We start from the raw sequence: 27,242 nt of genomic DNA, 5'->3' as shown, positions 1-27,242 counted from the left end.
AAGTGCTGGGATTACAGGCTTGAGCCACCGCGCCCGGCCTGAAAGTAATTTTCATTATGATGAGAAAAATGCAATTAAGTGCTTTGTGTATAAATTGGTTTTAAATCTGTTGATATTACTTCTTGTTTTTCATCTCTCTTTTTTTCTTTTTTTTTTTTTTTTTTTTGAGACAGAGTATAACTCTGTCCCCCAGGCTGGAGTGCAGTGGTGTGATCTTGACTCACTGCAAGATCCGCCTCCCAGATTCACATCATTCTTCTGCCTCAGCCTGCTGAGTAGCTGGGATTACAGGCGCCCACCACCACACCTGACTAACTTTTTTGTATTTTTAGTAGAGACGGGGTTTTAGCTTCTTAGCCAGGATGGTCTCAATCTCCTGACCTCGTGATCCACCCACCTCGGCCTCCCGAAGTGCTGGAATTACAGGTGTGAGCCACTGCGCCCAGCCTTTTCGTCCTCTCTTTCATGCACAGTTCTCCTTTAGTTTTCTATCAATTTGATATGTATTTCTGTCAACTTGGGGCTATTTAATTTAAATCAGTAAAGCTGACTGTTCTGAATAGAGAAATTTAAAAGAAGTTGATCTGAAAGAGTTTAAAAAGAATTTGAGTTGTGTAGGACCGTTTATACACAAAATGTTATTTTAAATTTTTACTCTTCTGGAGTTTTCATCATATGAAAAACATTTAATGAACATCTCCACACTTTTTTCCACCACTTTTCTAGGTCTAATTGTCCGAAATGTGGCTGTACTGGTGAATCTGGAAATGCCAATTACAGATACAAACTTTCCTTAAAAGTTGCAGAATCAAACAAATTGTTTGTTATTACTGTATTTGGAAGTTGCTTAGATACATTTTTTGGTCTTACTGCCACTGGTTTGCACAGGTAAGAATACTTAAAACATCCTTTTTTCCTGACTGCCCTTAGAATTTGAAGATACAAGTTTATAAGGCAATATGCATTTTTGTAAAAAGATGATCATTGAACCCCAGATCGTCAATTCCTTTAAAGGACAAGCAAATAAGAAAGATGTTTATTTCCTGAATACATATTATGATGATATTAAAAGTCTCCTTTTATTTAGGGTAATTAATCTGTAATTAGAATATTAAATTATAAATCTCTAATCCAAGTTACAGAAATAGAGGCTAACAAAATAACATAATTTCAAATTGAAGAATTATCCAAATTGAGGTTAACATTCAAACAGTTAAGTTCCCCCTGAGGCAGGAGAATCTATTTGAGGGAATATTTGCATATCAGAAATTGAAGTTTTGTTATTCTTTTATCTGTATTGCAACTTCATTTGCATAGTTTGACCTTTTGTGACATTGTCCTGAGAATATAAGGAGAAACAATTAAAGCTTTTCTTCCCCTTCAATCTTCTGCCCTCCTCCCCTAATCACTTACAAGAAATCTATGTCCACGTTTTTGTGCTTGAGACAATAAAGGGACCACAACCAGGATTATCAGAGAAAAGGGGAGACTTTTTCCTGCTTTGAAGTGAAGGACTAGAGATCCCACCACTATTCGCACTGCCACTTTTATTTTTCCCTATAATTATTGCCGGGCCTGATGGTTAGTCAGGTAACTACTTTACTCACACTTGATCAGTTGGTTTTGTTGGTTTTTCTGTGCTGTGAGAAACTAGAGAGAACAAACTGCCTGGCTCTTAAAGTCACTTTTTTTCCCTCTATAAAAGATTCATGCTGCATTTTCAAATTAATTGTGTCTCTGACTTTATGGCAAGTTAAAATTTCAAAGTTTATTTCTTCACATTTTTTTTTTTTTCCAATCAAGGTACATTCAGGATCCTAATAAAATTCCAGAAACACTCGACAATGATACAACTCAGAATCTATTAACTAAAGCAGTTGAAACTTGCTTTGTTGGACAAAGCTTTATTTTTGGAGTGACGGTAATTGAGACTAACTTTCTTTTTAATAATCTGTTAACATTTCCATTGTAATGAATCATGTGAATTTTCTAAATAGTTGTTAGGAGTTCTATAAATGTGAAGGCCTGTGGAAACATTTTAAACTACGTAAAAATAGCCTATAGGTGGTCTGTTAAAACACCGTGTGTAACAACTTCCTCTTTCAAAAGTCAGGGGAGCCTACTTCAAATGCTTTCAGAGCTTAAAAATATAAATTTATTATATATTTAGAAATGTTAGATACTTGTTTTTGGTTGTTGGTATTTATTTTGCCCTCCAGATTTTGTTCAAATTATATAGTAAAACTTCCATCAATTCTCTAGCTTTTTAATTCTGTCATCTATAAAAAGAGAATAATGGAACACTGAAGGCAAAGTATCTGAGTATTGATAAGAATACTAAAACTAGATTCAGAAATATGGTCTTAAATAATTATAAAAGTGACTGTAGAAGAAGTTAAAAAATGTATTGACTTTGAAGGAGTAATAGTTTTCTATCTCACGTATGCTAAAGGGAACAAAGAGACATTTTTTTCCACACTGAAGTCAGGGTTTTAAAAGAGGAAATAGAGCACTCCGCAACAGAAGAGTGAGAAAAATCCAAAGGGAAGGTAGAATCAGCGGCTACAGAGCTTTACTTTGTTAAAATCATAGACAATCCTTTTCTCTCCTCTCTTCTTTTTCTCCCTCCCCTTTTTTCCCCTCCTCTCCCTTCCTCTCTTTCCTTATTTAATGAGAACTATGATAGTTGCCATTTATTGAGCCACTACTATTTTCTAGGCACTGTGCAGTTTTCCACTTTATTACTAAACAGTAATCTGCATTTTTATTTTTATTTTTATTTTATAAATGAGAAAACTAAGACCCCGAGAGGTTAAATAAATTGTCCAGTCTCAACACTAATACTAAATGCTGGAACTAGGATTTCTTCAAATCAGTTTAAACAAGGGTTTATATTCTCTTACATATGCTACTTTGCCTATAACTCTAACAGAATCGAAATTGGAATTGGGGGTGGGGGTAATAGTTGTGTCTGTTTTAACCTTTTAAATCTGTTTGTTTATTTTATTTTTGAGACAGGGTCTCACTCTGTCACCCAGGGTGGAGTGCAGTAGCAAGATCATGGCTCACTGCAGCCTTGACCTCCCTAGGCTCTGGAGATCCTCCCACCTCCGCCTCCTGAGTAGCATGGCACACACCACCATGCCCAGCTAATTTTTGCGGGGTTATTTTTTGTAGAGACGGGGTTTTACCATGTTGCCCAGTCTGGTCTCAAATTCCTGAGGCTCAAGTGATCTGCCTGCCTCGGCCTCTCAAAGTGCTGGGATTACAGGCATGAGCCATTGTGCCTGGCTAAATCTCTGTTTCATGTTTTAAGTAAAAGGAAGGCAATTTTATTCTTTCTTAAATTTCTTTACTTCTTTCACAGAATTTTGAAAGCCACCCTGGACAAGGTGCAGATGCCAGTAACTTCTTACAGCAATGCTTTGACCACAAAAGAAAAGCCAAAGCACTAGTGGCTTGCCAGATTGTTCTACCGGACCCAGGTGTTGCAGGCTTTACTGTCATTGACTACTTCTGTCAACTTTTGCAGACTTTTAATTTCAGGAAACTTCATTGTGACTCTCACGCACCTAACAATCACTTACTTTCTTTAGATCACTCAAATAGTGATCTCAGCAGCATATATACTTCTGACAGCACTTCTTATTTTTTCAAGTCCTGCAGCAAGGATACTCTTTCAGAATTCTGGCAGCCATCACTTGATTTCACTTCCATTGTTTCAAAGCTAACAGATAATGATGATTTTTCAGCTTCAGAACAAAGTAAGGCCTTTGGTACTCTTCAGCAGAACAGAAATTCCATCTCCATTGCAGAGGCCACTGGTTCCAGTAGCTGCCATGATCCCATTCAGGATTCATGGAGCCTTGTTTCATATATGGATAAAAAGAGTACAGCAGAAAAGTTGGGTAAAGAACTTGGCTTACAAGCTAAGGAGCTGAGTGCAGTTCACAGCAGTCATCATGAAATTGGAGTTAATGACTCTAATTTATTCTCTTTGGAAATGCGAGAGCCCCTTAAGTCAAGTAATACAAAATCCTTCCACAGTGCAGTGGAAATTAAAAATAGGTCCCAGCATGAGCCACCATGTTTCCAGCATCATGGTATAGATACCCCCACTAGCCTTCAAAAGAGGTCTGCATGTTGTCCACCTTCCTTAGTCAGACTTGAAGAGACAGCCAGCAATTCCCAGGATGGCGACCCTCAAATTTGGGATGATCTGCCATTCTCTGAAAGCTTGAACAAGTTTCTGGCAGTTCTGGAAAGTGAGATTGCTATAACCCAGGCAGATGTCAGTAGTAGGAAGCATCATGAAGATAACGACATTGATACATTTCATGCAGACCACAGCAGGTTATCTGTGACTCCCCAGAGAACTACTGGAGCCCTGCATACACCACCTGTAGCTTTAAGATCATCACAAGCAATAGTCAAAGCAAACTGTAGCAAAGATGACTTCCTTTTCAACTGTAAAGTAAATCTAAGTCCTAGTGTTGAAAAGGAGTCACAACCAGATAACAAAGTAGAGGCTGTCTCTGTAAATCATAATGGAAGAGGTATGTCAGAGTATTTTCTACCAAATCCTTACCTGTCAGCTCTGTTTTCATCTTCAAAAGATTCAGAAACAATAGTTAAGAAGACTATCAGAATCTCACCACCCAGGGATGAAATTCTATTTAGGCCCAGTACTTCAGAGAGTGACCATTTTAGTCTAAATAACAAATATTTGAATGGATGTGGAGAAAAATCACTTTCAGAAATGAATGAAAAGTTGACAACTCTATGTTCTAGGAAGTATAATGATGTATCTGATCTTTGCAAATTAGAAAATAAACAATATTATAGGTGGTCCAAGAACCAAGATGACAGTTTTACAATTTGCAGGAAACTTACATATCCTTTAGAAACTCTTTGCAATAGTCCAAATAGAAGTACAAATACATTGAAAGAAATGCCTTGGGGACGTATCAATAACAACTTAACGCAGAGCTATTCTATTGGTTATGAAGGTAGCTATGATGCCTCTGCTGATCTCTTTGATGATATTGCTAAAGAAATGGACATTGCAACAGAGATTACCAAAAAATCACAGGAAATTTTGTTACAACGGGGAACGTCTTTGGCAGAAAGTCATCCTTCAGAGTCTGATTTTTCACTGAGATCACTTTCTGAAGACTTCATCCAGCCTTCACAAAAATTATCCTTGCAAAGCATTTCTGACTCTAGGCGTTCAAGAACATGCTCTCCAACACCTCAATTTCAATCAGATTCAGAATATAATGTTGAAAATAGTCAAGACTTTGTTCCGTGTTCACAGTCAACTCCAATTTCAGGATTCCACCAAACAAGAATTCATGGGATAAACAGAGCTTTTAAAAAAACTGTATTTTATTCAGATCTTGATGCTAACTATGAAAAAATAAGGATTTTCCCGGAAAATGACAAACAGCAAGCCAGCCCAAGCTGTCCAAAAAATATAAAAACACCTAGCCAGAAAATCAGAAGCCCTATTGTATCTGGTATTTCACAACCAGAAGTTTTCAATCCCTCTCCTTTTGCTGACTGCCATGAAACTGATAGTGATGAATGGGTCCCTCCTACCACACAAAAAATATTTCCTTCAGATATGCTTGGATTCCAAGTCATAGGTCTAGGGAAATGCCTTGCTGCCCATCATTTCCCTGATCAAGAGTTACCAAGGAAGAAACTGAAACATATTAGACAAGGAACCAATAAAGGTTTAATTAAGAAGAAATTAAAGAATATGCTTACAGCAGTTGTTATGAAAGAGAAAACTCCTAAATATAACTGTAAAAGTTCAGGCTGGATTTCCAAATGTCCAGACATTCAAGTCTTAGCAGCACCTCAGCTGCACCCTATTCTTGGACCTGATTCTTGTTTAGAATGTTGCCTTCCATTTTCAGAAAAAGGCCCACCTTCAGTGTGTGATACTCAAAGTGCTTGGTCACCTGAATTGTTTTCACAAAAAGTCACCTGAACCCAATTCCTGAACTTTTAAATCTGTTTGGAAATGTTTGCCTTCAGGGGTATGGAAAGCATTCCTTACATTTTGAACACTTGGAGAGAAGCAAATTGAAAAAGAGGACTGTGCTGGGTGCTACTGTGCCTTTTAAAATATAAAACCACTGTTTTCCCCAGGTTTTATCTAGAATACTATGATTAGGTAATTGAGCACTTTATCTTATACTGTTTATTTTACTTTAATAATATTGTTAAGATTGTTTTTGAAAGTATTAATATTTGTTAAAATCACCTATACATCCAGAAATAAAGCCTTTGCAAACCAAAACTTAGTCTTTTTTAATTGTTCAGCTCAGACCAGAAAATGCCTGTTATATCATAGGCCATTGAGTGTGCTGAGTTTGGGATAGAAAGCTACAAGATCACTGATCTCAAAATATTTTAGTCTGCTGGAGAAGACAGACAGATAAACAGGTAATTTTATACAGTGCAGAAAATGCAATGATACGGGTTTGTAATGGGCATGACAAACATTTATGTTGCTATGGGAGCATGGAAGAAAAGCAGCTAACCCATCAGTGAGCTGAGGGTAAGAAGAAACGTTAAAAAAAAAACTATTTACAAGTTATGTGTGAAACTTGCTATTTTATTTAATACGTATACACTGAATGCCTATTCTACATGCGGGCTGTGCTTAGTGCTGGAAACTGAAGATAAAACGCTCCTTCCCTCAAACTCATGATCTATTGGAGTAATCAGGCAATTAGAATCTGGTGGGTTCTATGATAGGCGATAAGCTTGGGATGCTAATAGGAACAAAAATGAGAAGCAATTTTCAGACACTCAAGTCTTAGCAGCAGCTCTGCTGCACCCTGTGAAATCTTTCACATATCCCTGGTCAGCTTCCTTTGCCATTCCCCACAGCAACCATTCCAAAACAACACTTTCTTCATGCCACAAAGTAACTGCTACTCTCCTTGCCTCGTATCTCTTGAAGAATATTGTACTCCTCTAGTCTCAGAAAATGATACACACCATCTAAGTGTTCATCTTTCCATTTAGACTATTGATCTATTACACCCATCTTTGAGGTCTTATACCAAATATTCCCCCTATATTTTTATCTTCTTGCCCTACTGTGTCTTCCCCTCTCCCCAATTTTTTATTTTGAAAATTTGCAAACAGAAAAGTTGAAAGCGGCCAGACGCGGTGTCTCACGCCTGTAATCCCAACACTTTGGGAGGCCGAGGTGGGCAAATTATCTAAGGTCAGTAGTTCAAGACCAACCTGGCCAACATGGTGAAATCCTGTCTCTACTAAAAGTACAAAAATTAGCCAGGCATGGTGGTGCATGCTTGTAATCCCAGCTACTCAGGAGGCTGAGACACAGGAATCACTTGAACCCGGGAGGCAGAAGTTGCAGTGAGTCAGGATTGCACCACTCCAGTCTAGCCTGGGTGACAGAGCAAGGCTCTGTCTCAAAAAAAAAAAAAAGTTGAAAGAATAGCACAATGATACGGTATCTGTACATACCATTTAGATTCAGTCATTTTAAAGGTTTTGCCTTGTGTGTGTGTATTTGGTTTCTGTGTGTCTATATAGATACAGTTTTGCTTTGCTAAACCATTTAAAGGTAAGCTGCAGACAGGACATTTCACCCCTAAATTCTTCAGTGTAAGTTTTCTTAAAGGCTTCTTTCTACATAGCCACAGTATCATTATCACAGCAAGGAAAAATAACAGTAGTTCCCCAACATCTAATATTCAGCCCATAATCAAATTTTTCTACTTGTCCCCAAATTATAATTGTTATTTAACCAGAATTTCATCATGGTTCATCCACAGTGTTTATTTGTCTCTTTTTCTAGAACCTCACCTCTTATTTCACATAATAGTAACTTTATGAGAAAAAAAAAAATCAAACCAGTGTTCTGTAGAATGTCCCACATTCTTGACTGGTATGTTTGCTTCCTTGTACTATCAGTATGTTGTTCCTCTACCCCACCCCAGTCCCCACATTTCCTGAAAATTAGGCCTAAAGACTCGATGCGATTCAGGTTTTGGCAGGGATATTTCATGGCTCATTGTGTACTTTATGTTGTAACACATGAGGAGACACAATATCAAGTTATTCCACTACTAGTAATGCTAAGTTAGATTGCTTGGTTAAAATGTTGCCCACCAGATCTCGATGTTAAACATACTTTATTTTTCATTTTTAAGAGTAAAGAGTCAGTGGTGGTAAATGAGTTTGCTTTTCCTTCTATCACTACAGACTCAAGAATGTTTATTTTTCCTATGAAAAGAACAATCAGCCAAGCCCAGTAGCTTGAGCCTGTAATCCCAATACTTTGGGAGGCCGAGGCAGGAGGCTTGCTTGAGTCTAGGAATTCAAGACCAGCCTGGGCAACATGGCAAAACGTCACCTCTACAAAAAATTAGCCAGGTGTAGTGGCACACGTCTGTAGTCCCAGCTACTTGGGAGGCTACGTTGCACCCAAGAGGTGCAGCTTGCAGTGAACTGAGATTGTGCCACTGCATTCCAGCCTGGGTAACCCTGTCTCCAAAAAACTGGTGCATATTTATTGTCCAACCAGTTCATACAAAGATTCTTAATTCTTTCTAGACTGTTCCCTAGTCTTTGGGACTAGGAAATAGTCTGTATTCTTTTTGTCAGATGTGCTATTCCTGGCTAATTTCATATCTCCCACTGTGATAAAAGAGTAACGATGCTGTTAGTATTTATAATGTCATGACTTCAGAAACTGTTTTGTGTTGAGCTGTATAGATCTTGCCTCAGCAGTTCCCTAATGTCATTTTTTTAAGGCTACTTCCTCTATGATGCAGCATTCGTTGTGCTGCTGTGAATACTGGTTTCCAATGATCTCTCAAAAGTTGTTGCTGTACTTCACTGGCGATTACTGAAAAGCAAGTCCTACCCAGAGTGTGCAGGAAAATAAATAACAATCCATTTTTTGGTCCTATTTACCATTTGGACTAAATATTGCTTTCCAACTATGCAGTCTTTTGAACATTTTAGGCTGCAATTACTGCATTCCTATACTGTGATCTCTTTCAATGTTGGCTGCACCCTGGAAGGATAGGCAAGAGCCTATCCTTGCTCTGTGGTTGGAGCAAGAAGAGCAGTTCCATTTGTGCAAAGAATGTCTATTCCTCCATCAGTATGGCTTAACGCCTAATCTGGAAAGCACAGTGTCACTATCAATTGGAAATGAGAGGACATTGATTGGAATTACCCACTGGCATTGTGGACCAACAGTCTTAAAAGGCCTCAGAGGAGATAGGCATGGCCTGCAGAAGTGGGAAGGGTAACCTTCCTGGTATCAGTGGCTGGAGGCAGACAGGGTAAATAACAGCTACCACTACCCTCACAGACCAGGGAGACCCACTGCATAGGCCTACACACACAACTCAGTCCCGAGGACCAGTGGTGACCTTTGGTAGCCACAACCCTGAACTTGTGAGAGTCACCTAAATGAATATGAGAGTCACCTAAAAATATGTCAGCACCATTCTGGCAACCCAATCTTGTACTATCTTATGAAAGCACTATTGCCTCAGCCAACGGGAATGACCCATTCTTTTAAGACCCAGGTTTGATTTCATAGGCGCAAGTCCCAAGCTCCTCAGGACATTTGGTACACACCAAACACGATGTAGAGGGTTGGTTAAATGGCACTGTCACAAGCACAAAAGTGAGACTTAGAAAATTTCAAGGGAGGCACTTCTGGCAACTAGCTCCCACATGGGACCAGGTCCAGGCTCAGGGTGCACCTCTACCAGGCGCTAGAGCATTTAGAAGGAACCTTGAGGAAGGCATTCCAAAGCTTTAGACTCCCTGAAGTGCAGGGGCTGTGACAGGATCCCCACCCAGGCCTCAGAGGTACTTTCTTATCATCCCTCCTTATTGTCCTTTTGTGCCTCCTTATTTGCCTGTTTTAAAAAAAATAGTGCCTCTTTTTTTTTTAGGCAGGATCTCACTCTTATCCAGGCTGGAGTGCAGTGGTGCAGTCCTGGCTTACTGCAGCCTCCACCTCCCGGGCTCAAGCAATCCTCCCACCTCAGCCTCTTGAGTAGCTGGGACTGCAAGCGTGCACCACCATACCCAACTAATTTTTTTAATTTTTATTTGTAGAGACAGAGTCTCGCTGTGTTGCCCAGGCTGGTCTCAAAACTCCTGAGCTCAAGTGATCTGCCCGCCTCGGCCACCCGAAGTGCTGAGATTACAGGCATGAGCCACCGTTCCTGGTCAAGTTTTAAAAATGTTTTGTTGGAGACAGGGTCTCCCTATGTTGTCCAGGCTGCTCTCGAACTCCTGGGCTCAAGTAATCCTCCCACTGCAACCTCCCAACATGCCAGGATTAGAGGGGTGAGCTGCCATGCGCAGCCCAATGATGGTGCCTCTTATAGAGTGTCTGAATGGATAGAGAAACAAGGGTTAGCTACAGGAAACACACTTCACCTATAAAGACATATGTAGATTAAAAGTGAATGGGTGGTAAAAGATATTCCATGCAACTGAAAGCCAAAAAAGAACAAGAGTAGCTATATTTACATCAGATAAAATAGAATACAAATCAAGGAATGTGAAAAGAGACCAAAAAAAGTCACTAGATAACGATGAATAGGTCGATTCAGCAAGAGGATATAACCTTTAAAAATATCTATGCACCCAACACCAGAACTTTCAAGTATATAAAGCAAACATTAATACAGCTAAAGGAAAGATAAACTGTAATGCAATAATAGTAGACAGCTGGGCACAGTGGCTTATGCCTACAATCTCAATGCTTTGGGAGGCTGAAGTAGAGGATCACCTGAAGCCAGGAGTTCATGACCAGCCTGGTCAACATAAGAAGACCCCATCTCCACAAAAAAATTGTAAAAGTTAGCTGGGCATGGTGGTGTGCACCTGTAGGATAAGGTGGGAGGATCACTTGAGCCCAGGAGTTCATGGTTGCAATGAGCTACCACTGGAGTTCACTGTTACTGTGAGCTACCACACCACTGCCCTCCAGCCTGGGCAACAGAGTGAGACCCTGTCTCTAAAAATAATAATAGTAGAGGACTTTAATGCCCCATTCTCAGAAATGAACAGATCATCTAGACAGAAAACACCTAATAAGGCCTATCTGACATATACTGAACATTTCACCCAGGTGCAGAATACACATACTTTTCAACATCACATAAAACATTTTCAAGAACAGACCATATCTTAAGCCACAAAACAAGTCTGAACAAATTCAAAAGAAGGTAAAAACCATATTAAGTATCTTTTCTCACCGCAACGGAATAAAACAAGAAATCAATATTAAGAGGAACCTCAGAAACTTTACAAAATTAATTTCCATGGAAATTAAACAATCTCCTGAACAACCGACAGGTCAATAAAGAAATTAAGAAAGAAACTTTAGACCAGGCACGGTGGCTCATGCCTGTAATTTCCCAGCACTCTGGGAGACCAAGGTGGGCAGATCACGAGGTCAGGAGTTCAAGACCAGCCTGGCCAACATGGTGAAACCTTGTCTCTACTAAAAATACAAAAATTAGCTAGGTGTGGTGGCACATGCCTGTAATCCCAGTTACTCAGGAGGCTGAGGCAGGAGAATTGCTTGAACCTGGAAGGCAGAGGTTGCAGCGATCTGAGATCACGCCATTGCACTCCAGCCTGGGCAATAGAGTAAGACTCTGTCTCAAAAGAAAAAAAAAAGAAGAAAAAAACTTAAAATTTTTTTTAAACAAATGGAAGTGGGTATACAATATATGAAAATCTATGGGACATAGCAAAAGCAGTACTAAAAAGTTTATAGCAGTAAACACTTGTATTTAAAAAAAAGTCGCCGGGCGCGGTGGCTCACGCCTGTAATCCCAGCACTTTGGGAGGCCGAGGCAGGCGGATCAAAAGGTCAGGAGATCGAGACCACAGTGAAACCCCGTCTCTACTAAAAATACAAAAAATTAGCCGGGCGCGGTGGCGGGCGCCTGTAGTCCCAGCTACTCAGGAGGCTGAGGCAGGAGAATGGCGTGAACCCGGGAGGCGGAGCTTGCAGTGAGCTGAGATCCGGCCACTGCACTCCAGCCTGGGCGACAGAGCGAGACTCTGTCTCAAAAAAACAAAACAAACAAACAAAAACAAAAAAACAAAAAACCAAAACAAACAAAAAAAGTCAAAAGACTTCAAATAAATGACCTAATGATGTACCTCAAGGAACTAGAAAAGCAAGAACAAACCCAAAATTAGTAGAAGAAAGAAATAATAAAGATCAGAGCAGAAATAAATGAAATTGAGACTTAAAGAAAGCCCAAAAGATGAATGAAAAAAAAAATTGGTTTGTTGAAAAGAAACAAAACTGACAAACCTTTAGCTAGACTAATTGTATTAGTCTGTTCTTACACTGCTGTAAAGAAATACCTGAGCCTGGGTAATTTGTAAGAAAAGAGGCTTAATTTGCCCATGGTTCTCAGACTTTACAGGAAGCATGGCAGCATCTGCTTCTGGGGAGGCCTCAGGGACCTTTTGCTTATGGCAGAAGGCAAACATGGTGGGAGCAGGAGTAAAAGTAGGGGGCAGGAGTGCTACACACTTTTAAACAACCAGATCACATGATAACTCACCATCATGAGAATAGCACCAAGCGGATAGTGGTAAACCACTCATGAAGGATCTAATCCCATGATCCAATCACCTCCCACCAGTCCCTACCTCCAATACTGGAGATTGCAATTCAACATGAGATTTGGTGGCACACAGATCCATATTATATCACTAACAACAAAAAAGAGAGAGAAAGAAGAACCAGACAAATAATATTAGAAACAGAAGACAACGGAGACCACAGAAATACAGAGAATCAGACTATTATGAACAACTACACACCAACAAGCTGAAAAACCAAGAGGAAACGGATAAATTCCTGGACATATATAACCTACCAAGACTGAGTCATGAAAAAATAGAAAACCTCAACAAACCAATAAAAAGTAATGAGACCAAAGCTGTAATAAAAAGTCTACCATCAAAGAAAAGCCCAGAACCAAGAGCTTCATTGCTGAATTCTACCAAGCAGTTTAAAAAGAACAAATACAAATTCTACTCAAACTCTTCAAAGAAATAAAGATTGAAGAAAAGGGAATACTTCCAAAGTCATTCTACAAGGCCAGTGTTACCCCAATACCAAACCAGATAAGGACACAAAGATAAAATTCCAGGCCAATATCACTGATGAACATAGATGCAAAACTCCTCAACAAAATACTAGCAAACCTAATTTAAGAACACATGTAAAAGATCATTCACCATGATCAAGTAGAATTTATCACAGGGATTCAAGTATGGCTCAATATACACAAATCAATAAACATGACACATCACATCAATAGAACCAAGAACAAAAACCATGATTATTTTAATAGACATCAAAAAGCAGTTGATAAAATTCATGTCCTTTATGATAAAAAAAATCCTCCTGTCTCGGTCTTCCGGCCTCCGTCTCAAAAAAAAAAAAAAAAAATCCTCATCAAATTGAGTATAGAAGGAAATACCTCAAAATAAAGGCCACATATGACAAACCCACAGCTAACATTGTACGAAAAGGGGAAAAAGTAAAGGCATTTCCTCTAAAGTCTATAACAAGAAGAGGATGCCAATTTTCACCATTTTCACTCAACATAGTACTAAGAGTCCTGACCACAACACTAAGGCAAGAGAAAGAAATAAAACCTAAAGACTTACAAAAAAAAAAAAAAAACCTATTAGAGCTGATAAACATTCAGTAAAGTTGCAGGATACAAAATCAACATACAAAAATCAACAGCATTTATATATGCCAAGAGCAAACAATCTGAAGTAGAAATCAAGAAAGCAATCCCTTTTACAGTAGCTACAAAGAATAGAAAATACCTAGGAATCCATTTAAACAAAGAAGCTAACAATCCATACAAGGAAAACTATAAAACATTGATGAAAAAAATTGAAGAGACCACAAAAAAAAGGAAAGATATTCCATGCTCAAGGGTTGAAAGAATTAATGTTCTTAAACTGACAATACTACACAATGCAATTTACAGATTCAATGCAATCCCTATCAAAATACCAATGACATTCTTCAAAGAAATAGAAAAAATATCCTAAAGTTTATATGGAACCATGGAAGACCCCAAATAGCCAAAGCAATACTGAACAACAACAACAAAAAAAAAAAACAGAAAGAAAACAAAAACCTTTCAGCTTACCACACTTCCTGACTTCAAAATTTACTGCAAAGCTATAGTAACCAAATCAGCATGCTACTCTTATGGGATCCTTGGGGTGTTGCTTCACCAATCAGAAACCTCTGTGGCCAAGGGTGCCTTTACCAGAGTTTTTCTCAGGCCCACTGGGCCCACTCAGCTTGGCAGACTGCACTTGGTTCACGCTACCAGCCTGGATCCCATGCCTGTCAAGGGTGAAAGGAGCAGCAGGGGGTGTGTGAGTGAGCAAGTGAGCATGAGGTCCAGCCACTACGCACAGCCAGGCATGCTAACTGCAGCAGGATGGGCAGCTCCAGGAACCAGCAAAAGCACCAACTCCCTGCAAGGCTGTGGCTGGACCAGGCATCCCACAAGCTACTTCCACAGCGGACACTGGGGAATGTGGTGGGGCCCAGAAGCTTGGAGATGCCAGGAACCACAGAGCCCCAAAGAGGATGTTACAGCCCTGGCTGAAGGAGCCACTAGGTCTGGGATCCCCAAAGGGCTGCAGGTTTTCTTTCCTTTTTGATGCCTGCAATATGCTGAGCAAGGGGCATATATCAGCCCTGTTTGTGTTAGAGCTCTTTCATCCCCGCCATTTGGTGGGTCCTGAGTTCTTGTCCTGCGCCCAGGAAGAACAAGGTACACAGACAAGCAGAGGGTGGGCAAGGCTAATAGGAGCTTTACTGAGTGATAGAACAGCCCAGAAGAGACTCAAGTAGATAGCTTCTCTCCACAGCCATGGTGTCCTGATGAGTGTTCAGCTCTCAGCAGAGAGGAGACCCTGGAATGGGTAGTTCCTCTCTGCAGTTGGTTGCCCCAACATCTGCTCAGCTCTCAGCAGAGAGGAGATCCTGGAGTGGGTAGCTATATTAGTCTCTTGTCACACTGCTGATAAAGGCATACCCAAGACTGGGTAATTTATACAGAAAAAGGGATTTAATGGAATCACAGTTCCACATGGCTGGGGAGGCCTCACAATCATGGTGGAAGGCTAAAGGCATGTCTTACATGGCGGCAGCAAGACAGAATGAGAGCCAGGTGAAAGGGCTTTTCCCTTATAAAACCATGAGAGAACAGTATGGGGGGAACTGCCCCTATTATTCAATTATCTCCCACCAAGTCCCTCCCACAATATGTGGAAATTCTGGGAGATACAATTAAAGATGACATTTGGGTGGGGACACACCCAAACTATATCATTCCGTACCTGGCCCTTCCCAAATCTCATGTTATCACATTTCAAAACCAATCATACCTTCCCAACAGTACCCCAAAGTCTTAACTCATTTCAGCATTAATCTAAAAGTCCATAGTCCAAAGTTTCATCTGAGACAAGGCAAGTCCCTTCCACCTATGAGCCTATAAAATCCCAAAGCATGTTACTTCCTAGATACAATGAGAGTACAGGCATTGGGTAAATACAGCCATTCCAAATGGGAGAAATTGGCAAAAACAAAGGGCTGCAGGCCCCATGCAAGTCCAAAATTCAGTGGGGCAGTCAAATCTTAAAGCTCTGAAATGATTGCCTTTGACTCCATGTCTCACATTCAGGTCATGCTAATACAAGAGGTGGGTTCCATGGTCTTGAGCAGCTCCACCCCTGTGGCTTTTCAGTGTATAGCAGCCCTCCTGGCTGCTTTCACAGGCTTGTGCTAAGTGTCTGTGACTTTTCCAGGCACACAGTGCAAGCTATTGGTTGATCCACAATTCTGGGATCTGGAGGATGGTAGCCCTCTTCTTACAGCTCCACTAGGCAGTGCCCCAGTGAGGACTCTGTGTGGGGGCTTCAACCCCACATTTCCCTTCTGCACTGCCATAGCAGAGGTTCCCCATGAGGGCTCCACCCTGCAGCACACCTCTGGCCTGGACATCCAAGCATTTCCATACATCCTCTGAAATTTAAGTGGAAGTTCTCAAGCCACGATTATGACTTCTGTGCACCCACAGGCCCAACACCACATGGAAGCTGCCAAGGCTTGGGGTTTGCACTGTCTGAAGCCATGGCCCAAGCTGTACCTTCATCCCTTTTAGCCATGGCTAGAGTAGCTGTAACACAGGGCACTGTCCACAAAACTATTTTTTCCCTCCTAGGTCTCCGATCCTGTGATGGGAGGGGCTGCCGTGAAGACTTCTGACATGAATTAGAGATATTTTTCCCATTGTCTTGGGGATTAACATTTGGCTCCTTGTTACTTATGCAAATTTCTGTAGCCAGCTTGACTTTATCCTCAGAAAATGGGTTTTTCTTTTCTATCGCATTGTCAGGCTGCAAATTTTCTGAACTTTTATGCTTTGTTTCTTTTTTAAAACTGAATGCTTTAACAACACCCAAATCACCTCTTGAGTGCTTTGCTGCTTAGAAATTTATTCTTCCAGATACCCTAAATCATCTCTCTCAAGTTCAAAGTTCCACAAATCTCTAGGGCTGGGGCAAAATGCTACCAGTCTCTTTGCTAAAACATAGCAAGAGTCACCTCTACTCCAGTTCCCAAAAAGTTCCTCCTCTCCATCTGAGACCACCCCAGCCTGGATTTCATTGTCTATATCATTATCAGCATTTTGGACAAAGCCATTCAACAAGTCTCTAGGAGGTTCCAAACTTTCCCACATTTACTTGTCTTCTTCTGAGCCTTCCAAACTGTTCCAACCTCTGCCTGTTACCCAGTTCCAAAGTCGCTTCCACATTTTGGGGTATCTTTACAGCAGCACCCCACTCCCAGTACCAACTCACTGTATTTGTCCGTTCTCACATTACTGATAAAGACATACCCCAGACTGAGTAATTTATAAAGTAATTTATAAAGAAAAAATAGGTTTAATGGACTCACAGTTCCACATGGCTGGGGAGCACTCACAATCATGGTGGAAGATGGTGGCGGCAAGACAGAATGAAAGCCAAGTGAAAGGGGTTTCCCCTTATAAAACCATCAGATCTCATGAGACGTATTCACTGCCACAAAAACAGTATGGGGGAACCACCCCCACGATTCAATAATCTTCCACTGGGTCCCTCCCACAACATGAGAGCTATAATTCAAGATGAGATTTGGGTGGGGACACGGCCAAACCATATCAGTAGCTCCTCTCTACAACTGGTTGTCCTGATGTCTCTTCAGCTCTCAGCAGAGAGGAGCCCCCGGGGTGGATAGCTCCTCTCTGTGACTAGTCATCCTGTCATCTCCCTAAGGCTGGCTGACTACAGGGTTTTTATGGACTTCAGAGAGGAGAAAGTGCATGCTGAATGGTCCATAGGCGGCCATGGGAGGGTCTGGAAAAAAACACCGTAAGTTCCCACTTTGGTCTGTGGGACTGGCAGCCTGACCCCTAGGCTTCAGGCCTTCCCCAGTTTGAAAGTGAGGCTTCACTGGGGACCCATCCCTTTCTGCCCCAGGCCCTGTCTGCCTCCTGCCACTGTTCGTGGCACCCAGGCTGTTCAGGCCAGGGGGCACCTGCAAGTCAGTGCTGAACTGCCCTCAGCTCCCCCTCAGCCTCCCTCTCATGCTCGTTGGTGCCCAAAGTCCAGAGGGGGTCAAGGTGGCAGGGAGCTAGCATGTCAGCACTGCCCCAAGCATGCAAATACCCAGCTGGGTTATGACAGCCCCTGGGCTTAGCTTTAACTTTGCTCCAAAATTTGAGCAGGCACCAGGAGCAGGGAGAGGCCAGGCAGCAGGAGCAGGCATTTCTGAGTTTTCAGGGACAGGGGGACTTTCAGGGGCCCCCAAGAGCACAGGGATGCTCAGGTGCACAGCTGCAGTTTGGATGGCTGCAGCTGCACCTGGGAGGGCAGGGTTCCTCCCTGCTCCCAGCCCCCAAAAGCACAGGGATGCCTGGGTCCATAGCTACAGCTGGGCAGCTGCAGCTGCACCCTGGGAGCAAGAAGCTCCTGCCCTGTCAACTCAGAAGGGGGTGGGGCTTCTGCCTGTTCCCAGTTCCTGCAGCTCCATGGAACATGCAGCCCTAGCCGTGCCTCCCTCACTGCAGTCAGTGTCATGGCAGTGGTCACTGTAGACAGGCCACCACTGCCATCAGTACTGACATAAAAACAGACATGTAGACCAATAGAACAGAATAGAGAATCCAGATATAAGTCTATGCATTTACAGTAGCTCATTTTCAACAAAGACACCAAGAACATAAAATTGGAAAAGGGCAGTCTCATCAATATATGGTGCTGGGAAAACTGGATAACAGATGCAGAAGAAAGAAACTAGACACCTAATTTCTCACCATACCACAAAAAAATAAAAATGGATTAAAGACATAAACTTAAGACCTCAAACTATGAAAATACTAGAAGAAAACATTGGAGAAATGCTCCAGAAAATTGGTCTTGGCAAAGATTTTTGGGGTAAGACCTCAAAATCATAGGCAGCCAAAGCAAAAATAGATTAATGGGATTACATCAAGCGGAAAAGCTTCCACAGAGCAAAACAAAAACAAAAACAAAAAAACAATTAACAAAGTGAAGAGACAATCCACAGAATAGGAAAAAATTTTTGCAAACTACCCATCTGTCAAGGGATTAGTAATCAGATTATATAAGGAGCTCAAACAACTCAGCAAAAAAAAAAAAAAAAAAAAAAAAGGCAAAAGATCTGAGTAGACTACTCAAAAGAAGACCTATAAATGGCTAGCAGGTGTATGAATATGCTCAACATCACTAATCTTAGAGAAATGCAAATTAAAACTATAAGGAGATTGCTCACCCCAGTTAAAATGGCTTTTGTCTAAAAGACAGGCAATAACAGGTGCCAGCAAGGATCTGGAGAAAGGGAAACCCTCACACACTGTTGGTGGGAATGTAAATCAGTACAACAGCTATGGAGAACACTATAGAGGTGCCTCAAAAAACTGAAAATACAACTATCATATGATCCAGCAATTCCACTACTTGCTATATAGCCTAAATAAATAAATAAATAAATAAGAAATCAGTGTGTCCAAAAGACATCTGCACTCCCATGTTTATTGCAGCACTATTCACAATAACCAAAATACGGTATCAACCTAAGGGCCCATCAATGGATGAATGGATAAAGAAAATGGGGTACATATACATACATAATGAACTACTGTTCATCTATAAAAAAAGAATGAAATGATGTCATTTGCAGCAACATGGATGGAATTGAAGGCCATTATGTTCAGTGAAGTAACTCAAGCACAGAAAGACAAATATCTCATCCATATGTAATAGCTTAAAAAGTAGATCTCATGAAAATGGAGAATAGATTGGTGGTTACCAGAGGCTGAGAGGGGTAAGGGGGAAGGAGGATGAATAGAAGTTAGTTAATGGGTACAAATATATAGCTTGATAGAGGAAGAAAGATCTAGTGTTAGATCAGCAGAGTGACTATAGTTTATAGTAATCCATTGTATATTTCAAAACAGCTACAAGAGAAGGATTGGAATTGTTCTAGCATAAAGAAAAGACAAATATTTAAGGTGATGGATATCCCAAGTATATTGATTTGATCTTTACAAATTATATGAATGTATTAAATTGCCACATGTTGCCCAAAAAGAGTACATCTATTATGCATCAATTTTAAAGAAAGATAAGTAAAAGATGGTGCCTTTTAATGTTCTAGAATTGGCCTTTTTCTACATGTACTCGCTGGTTGAATTCATCTGCTTATCTACAGTTACCACCTGTAGGCTGTTTAATCCAAAGTCTATCTTCTATCTAAATTTTTTTCTGAGACCAAACTTGTATGTTAATTTGTTTATTTTCATTCAGTTCAAAATGTTTTATAACTTTCCTGTGGTTTCTTTGACACATGAGTTATTTAAAAATGTGTTTCTTAATTTCTAAACAGAAAGGATTTTTTTCTAGTTATGTTTTTGGGAACGCTTTGTACCTAAATTACATTATGGTCAGAGTATTTTTTTGGCATATGTTAGATATATTAATTATACTGTTCAAATCATCTATATCTGTACTGATTTTTCCTCTTGTTCTATCAATTACTGAAAGATGTTAAAATCTCCATCTCTAGGCAACAATTGTTCTGCAAACACACACACACACACATCAAATAAACTCTCTCTATGACTGTGAATGTGTTTATTTATCCTTTTAGTTCTGTCCATTTTAATTTATTTTGAGGTTATGTTATTAGGCACAGATTCAATCTTATGTCTTCCTGATTTCATCATAACAGTTCCTTTCCATCACTACTAATGCTTTTTGTCCTAAAATCTAATTATTATGACTGTACTAGAGGACTGAGTACAGGGTTTTTATGGGCTTCAGAGAGGAGAAAGTGTTTTATTTTAGTTAGTGTTTGTGAGAGGTCCCCCTACTTTTTTTTCAATCTTTCTATATCTTTATGTCTTCGATGTTTATTTTGTAAATCTATAGTTGGGCTTTGTTTTATTGTCCAGTTTGACAATCTTTGTCCTCTAACTGGAACATTCAGTCCATTAACAATGTAATAATTAAAATATATTTGTGTTTATGTTTATTATCTTATTTCATATTTTCTTTTTTTTTTTTTTTTTGAGACAAAGTCTAGCTCTGTCACCCAGGCTGGAGTACAGTGGCGCCATCTCGGCTCACTGCAAGCTCCGCCTCCTGGGTTCATGCCATTCTCCTGCCTCAGCCTCAAGAGTAGCTGGAACTACAGGCACCCACCACCATGCCCGGCTAAACTTCTTTGTATTTTTAGTAGAGACGGGGTTTCACCGTGTTAGCCAGGATGGTCTCGATCTCCTGACCTTGTGATCCACCCGCCTCGGCCTCTCAAAGTGCTGGGATTACAGGCATGAGCCACCACGCCCGGCCTTATTTCATATTTTCTATTTGTCCTGCCTATTCAATGTTTCTTCTTTCTTCTTTTCTTTTTCTGTTACTTTTATTATTTGTTATTGGTTTTTCTCCTAGTTTTAAAAGTCAAATGCTATTTCTTTTGTTTTTTACCTTAGGAATTACAACATGTAAACTTAGCTTATCAAAGTATAAAGCTAATCAATACTTACAGTCTTTTCCTAAAGACCTTAAATTATTTTATTCCATTTACTCTTTTCTTGAATTATCTTTGTCATGCAATTCTATATTTTTTAGCTCCAAATACCAACTTCTACCATTTTTCTTTTTCTTTCTTTCTTTTAGATTTACCCACATATTTACTATTTTCTTTACTCTTTGATGTATCCTTCATCTCAGACCCTATATCATTTTCCTTTGACCTGAAATATATCTTTTAGAATTTCTTTTGTTGAAATTCTCTTAGTGACAAACTCAATTTTTGTTTCTTTGCTTGCTTGCTTATTCATTTGTCTGAAAATGTTTTTATTTGGCCTTCAATCTTAAAATATATTTTATCTGGATGCGGAAGTCTAGATTGGGAGTTATCTTCTTTCCAGCCACAAAGCCAGTCCCCTGTCCTCTGACTCTCATTGCTGTTAGGAAGCCAGCTTTCTATCTAACTGCCTTTTGCTTTTGAAAGTGAGCTGAATTTTTTTTAGTGTTCCTTAGTTCTACTAATCAAGTGTTGTGATATGGATTTCTTTTCATTCATCTTTCTTGAAATTCATTGTTTACTGAATTTGTAGATTGGCACCTTTCATCAATTCTGAAAAATTCTTAGCCATAATCTTTAAAAATATTGCATCTACCCCATTCTCTCTTTTCTCTCATTCTAGAATTACAAGTAAATATTATACATTTTCACTCTATCTTCCATGTCTCTTTAGCATTTCCTTGATATTTTTCATCTTTATATCTGTTTATGCTTCATTCTATGTGATTTCTTTTCATCTCTTCAGGTATGTCTAATTTACTTTTCTACCTATACATTGAGTTTTTGTTTTAAATATTTTCTCGTATTTTTTATTTTATATGTAAAATTATATGTCTTAGGTCAGGTGCATTGGCTCATGCCTATAATCCCAGCACTTTGGGAGGCTGAGGCAGGTGGATTGCTTGAGCCCAGGAGCTTCAGACTAGCCCGGGCAACATGGTGAAATCCAGCCTTTACAAAAAATACAAAAATTAGCTAGGCATGGAGACGCCCGCCTGTGGTCCCAACTACATGAGAGGCTGAGGTGGGAGGATGACTTGAGCCTAGGAGGCGGAAGTTGCAGTGAGTTAAGATTGCGCCACTGTCCTCCAGCCTGGGCAACAGAGTAAAACTCTTTTTTGAAAGAAATTCTATATGTAATTTCTATATATTTGATTTTTCATTGTGTATATTTAAAAAATTATATATTTTATTTCTAAAAGTTGGATATATTCTTTTTCAAATCTGTTGTATCTTAAAGTTTGCCATTTCCTGCAAACATTTTCAAGTTTATCTGTTACTGCTTTAAGCAAAGTAAACATAGCTGTTTTATACTTGTGTATGACAATTCTAGTAATTAAAGTCTTGGCAGGTTTCTGTTTTTTTCTTTTTTAAATTATTGTCATACTTTAAGTTCTAGGGTACATGTGCACAATGTGCAGGTTTGTTACATATGTATACATGAGCCATGTTGGTTTGCTGCACCCATCAACTCATCATTTACATTAGGTATTTCTCCTAATGCTATTCCTCCCCCAGGTCCCCACCCCCTAACAGGACCCAGTGTATGATGTTCCCCTCTATGTGTCCATGTGTTCTCGTTTTTCAACTCCCACTTATGAGTGAGAACATGTGGTGTTTGATTTTCTGTTTTTGTGGTATTTTGCTGAGAATGATGGTTTCCAGCTTCATCCATGTTCCTGCAAAGGACACAAACTCATCCTTTTTTATGGCTGCATAGTATTCCATGGTGTATATGTGCCACATTTTCTTTATCCAGTCTATTATTGATGGACATTTCAGTTGGTTCCAAGCCTTTGCTATTGTGAGTAGTGCTGCAATAAACACACATGTGCATGTGTCTTTATAATAGAATGATTTATAATCCTTTGCGCATATACCCAGTAATGGGATTGCTGGGTCAAATGGCATTTCTAGTTCTAGATCCTTGAGGAATCACCACACTGTCTTCCACAGTGGTTGAACTAATGTACACTCCCACCAACAGTGTAAAAGCATTCCTATTTCTCCACATCCTCTCCAGCATCTGTTGTTTCCTGACTTTTTAATGATCACCATTCTAACTGACATGAGACAGTATCTCATTGTGGTTTCGATTTGCATTTATCTGATAACCAGTCATGATGACCATTTTTTCATATGTCTGTTGGCTGCATAAATGTCTTCTTTTGAGAAGTGTCTGTTCATATCCTTCACCCACTTTTTGATGGTTTTTTTTTTCTTGTAAATTTGTTTAAGTCCCTTGTAGATTTTGAATATTAGCCCTTTGCCAGATGAATAGATTGAAAAAATTTTCTCCCATTCTATAGGTTGCCTGTTCACTCTATGATAGTTTCTTTTGCTGTGCAGAAGCTCTTTAGTTTAATTAGATCCCATTTGTCTATTTTGGCTTTTGCTGTCATTGCTTTTGGTGTTTTAGTCATGAAGTGTTTCTGCTTGCTTATGTCCTGAATGGTGTTGCCTAGGGTTTTCTTCTAGGGTTTTTATGGTTTTAGGTCTTATGTTTAAATCTTTAATCCATCTTGAGTATACTTTTGTATAAAGTGTAAGAATGGGATCCAGTTTCAGCTTTCTAGATATGGCTAGCCAGTTTTCCCAGCACCATTTATTAAATAGGGAATCCTTTCCCATTTCTTGTTTTTGTCAGCTTTGACAAAGAGCGGATGGTTGTAGAGGTGTGGTGTTATTTCTGAGGACTCTGTTCTGTTCCATTGGTCTATATATCTGGTTTTGGTACCAGTACCATGCTGTTTTTGTTACTGTAGCCTTGTAGTATAGTTTGAAGGCAGGTAGTGTGATGCCTCCAGCTTTGTTCTTCTTGCTTAGGATTGTCTTGGCTATGCGGGCTCTCTTTTGGTTCCATATGAAATTTAAAGTAGTTTTTTCCAATTCTGTGAAGAAAGTCAGTGGTAGTTTAATGGGGATAGCATTGAATCTATAAATTACCTTGGGCAGTATGGCCATTTTCATAATATTGATTCTTCCTATCCATGAGCATGGAATGTTCTTCCAGTTGTTTGTGTCCTCTTTTATTTCATTGAGCAGTGGTCAGTAGTTCTCCTTGAAGAGGTCCTTCACATCCCTCATCAGTTGAATTCCTAGGTATTTTATTCTCTTTGTAGTAATTGTGATGGGAGTTCACTCATGATTTGGCTCTGTGTTTGTCTGTTATTGGTGCATAGGAATGCTTGTGATTTTTGCACATTGATTTTGTATCCTGAGACTTTGCTAAAGTTGCTTATCAGCCTAAGGAGATTTTACGCTGAGACGATGGGGTTTTCTAAATACACAATCTTGTCATTTGCAAACAGAGACAATTTGACTTCCTCTTTTCCTAATTGAATACCCTTTATTTCTATCTCCTACCTGATTGCCCTGGCCAGAACTTCCAACACTATGTTGAATAGTAGTGGTGAAAGAGGGCATCCTTGTCTTGTGCCAGTTTTCAAAGAGTTTGACATGGCAGTGAGCTATGATCACACCACTGCACTTCTGCCTGGGTGACAAAGTAAGATCTCATCTCTTAGAAAAACAAGACAAAACAAAAGCCTGACACTTAATTTTTTTCACAGTTTTGAACAATTAAAAAAAACACTAATCACCTTTAGGTAATGGTAGAGTACCAATTTATTATGTTGGTAACTGGTAAAAAGGGAAAAAAATTAAAAATTTACCTTGCTTTTCTTACATGAATTGTACCATTGGATAACCAAATAGATGAAGGGAAGCTCTCTTTATAAAAATATTTGAATTAATGCATTTATTAAATGGTAGAAATGGAATATTACCATTTTGTAACCCCCAACAAATAATGGATGCACTCAATAAGCATCAGTGGCTGCTGATATTCCAAAGAGACAAGAAGATATATGCTTTCTGATGGAAGAATATACCACTTCTATAATCTTCCCAAAGTGATTAAACATTAGTGTACTCCTTCCTCTGCATCCAGCTGTCAATATGAAAAATATACAACTGACAGAACATGCAGACCTCCACCATAAATATAAAATCAGCAAAATCCAGACTTCAAGAAACTGCGGGTCAAACAGTTCACATTCTTCCACAGATGATTGTAAAGGAAAGAAAGGGATAGAGGGAAAACCTTTATACTAAAATTATTTAAAATGTGTATTAGTTTTTTTTTTTTTTTGAATGGGCAAGATTAAACTTAAGTGCCTTGAGATACACATTTGGGTGCATCACTTCCTTGATGACTATGAAAGTCAAAACAGTGGTTACTTTGAGATGGAAAGAAGAGATTCTGGGGTGACTGGCAAAGTTCTATTTCCTGACACAAATACAAGGGTGTTTACTTTTAATAGTTCATTACATGAACTATTTTTTCTGTACTTTTTTTTCCTGAACTATACTTTTTCTGTATTCAGGTTTTAGTTCATATTAAGGATGTTAAAGATCAATTTTTTTAAAAAAAGTAATATGTGCATTATACAGAAGGAAGCAAAAGACTCTGATATGTGGAGTCTCTCCCTCTGAGCCATCTCTTAGATATTTTACATACTTGCTCATTTATTCCTTATAAGTAACCTATGAGGATTAAGGAAAATATTTTTGTAAACTCTGTAAACTGAGTTTACAGAGGTTGAGTAACTTCTTCAAGGCTAAGGCTGTGTCACTAGTAAGTGGCAGAACCAGAGCTCTAATTTTTCCAGTACTCTGCACTACTACTCATGAGGCTAAAGGAGAATGCTGCATCAACCCTCATCTCTCAAGCAAGGCATGTCTCTGTGAAACACCTTCCTTCCTGTTGATCAATGTCTGCCACTACTTGAATAACTTAAGGTCAAGCATAGGTTAGGTATTCTGTAATGGTTTTCTCTGATCCATCACTTGCTTTTCAGCCTAAAGTAATTTGTGATGTGATTAAAGGAAGTTGCCTCCAAGGGAGAAACATAAATTCACCTGTAAAAATATCACACATTTCCTCTAATAGGATCTAGTTTATTTCCTGCAGTTCCCTTTATGTGCCAAGCCGAAGTGCATGACTACTTGGCCCTTTCGCACAGCTCCTTCACAGTCTGAAGCATTTTCTGCTAACTAGAGGCATCAGCTGTGCCAAGACAAGTGTTTGTCCATCCCTTGCCTGCCTTGAGTGGGAAATGATAACATGACATTGTAAAACACAGAGCTGACCGGCAGCCTTACATTTGGTGAAAGTAACTGCAAGGGCTCAGAGGTGGGTTAATAGATACAACAGTGCCTGTAAGCAGATCCAGGTGCTGTATATACTTGTTATTGATTATGACTTCAATAATTGCAGAATCAACCAACCAAAATAATCATGAAAAAAAAATTACTCAAGATATCTAAACAGAGGCCCCAAAACCAGCAGTTGCTGGAGAAGTGTTTATCACCCTTTTCAAGATCTAAGCTTAGGGTATTGTATGTTTGGCAAAATAGCTATATTTCAGCATGCCTTAAAGAGATAACTTGTCTCAGGGCTTTCAGTTTGGCTGGTAACAGATGAAGGCAGATTGATTGAAAGCATTTGAACAAACATTAATTTAAACAAGCTGAATGGACATGATTAAGTTAATTAGAGTCGATAAATGCCATTGACAATATGTTATAACTCTTCCTTTATCTTGGAGTATTTCTTTCTTATATAACACAGGGAAAGTGCATATGGTGACTCTAATATTAAACCTGTAACTGAGTAGCCATTTGGCCTAATTAACTAGACACCATCTCTCAATGGCCTGCTAGATAATTAATGTTTTATTTTATGCATGTAATATTACTCATCATTTACTGTATGTCTATTATGTACCAGACGCTATGGCATTTGCCCTGTATTTTTTTTTTATTTAACTTTTATTTTAAGTTCAGGGTTACATGTGCAGGTTCTTTACATAGGTAAACTTGTTTCATGGGGGTTTGCTGTACATATTATTTTGTCACCCAGGTATTAAGCCTAGTATCCATTAGTTACTTTTCCTGATCCTCTCCCTCCTCCTAC

General features: G+C 39.4%; 1 protein-coding gene across 3 annotated transcripts in view; it reads left to right on the top strand.

The window, feature by feature from the left end:
• Positions 1-6,310, top strand: part of DDIAS (DNA damage-induced apoptosis suppressor) — a 34,519-nt gene extending 28,209 nt beyond the window's left edge. For all 3 annotated transcript variants that reach the window (XM_011938900.1, XM_011938901.1, XM_011938902.1), the window contains 3 exons: positions 727-888; positions 1,804-1,921; positions 3,368-6,310. In XM_011938900.1, the coding sequence (XP_011794290.1) occupies positions 727-888; positions 1,804-1,921; positions 3,368-5,998 (2,911 nt within the window). In that variant the 3' untranslated portion in view covers positions 5,999-6,310. The remainder of the gene's footprint in view (positions 1-726; positions 889-1,803; positions 1,922-3,367) is intronic.
• The last annotated feature ends 20,932 nt before the right edge of the window (positions 6,311-27,242 follow it).

The sequence above is a fragment of the Colobus angolensis genome, unplaced genomic scaffold (genome assembly GCF_000951035.1).
Source record: "Colobus angolensis palliatus isolate OR3802 unplaced genomic scaffold, Cang.pa_1.0 Scaffold179, whole genome shotgun sequence".
NCBI classification, from domain to species: domain Eukaryota; kingdom Metazoa; phylum Chordata; class Mammalia; order Primates; family Cercopithecidae; genus Colobus; species Colobus angolensis.
The sequence above is the reverse complement of the archived record's forward strand: the minus strand, read 5'-3'. Positions and strand labels throughout refer to the sequence as shown.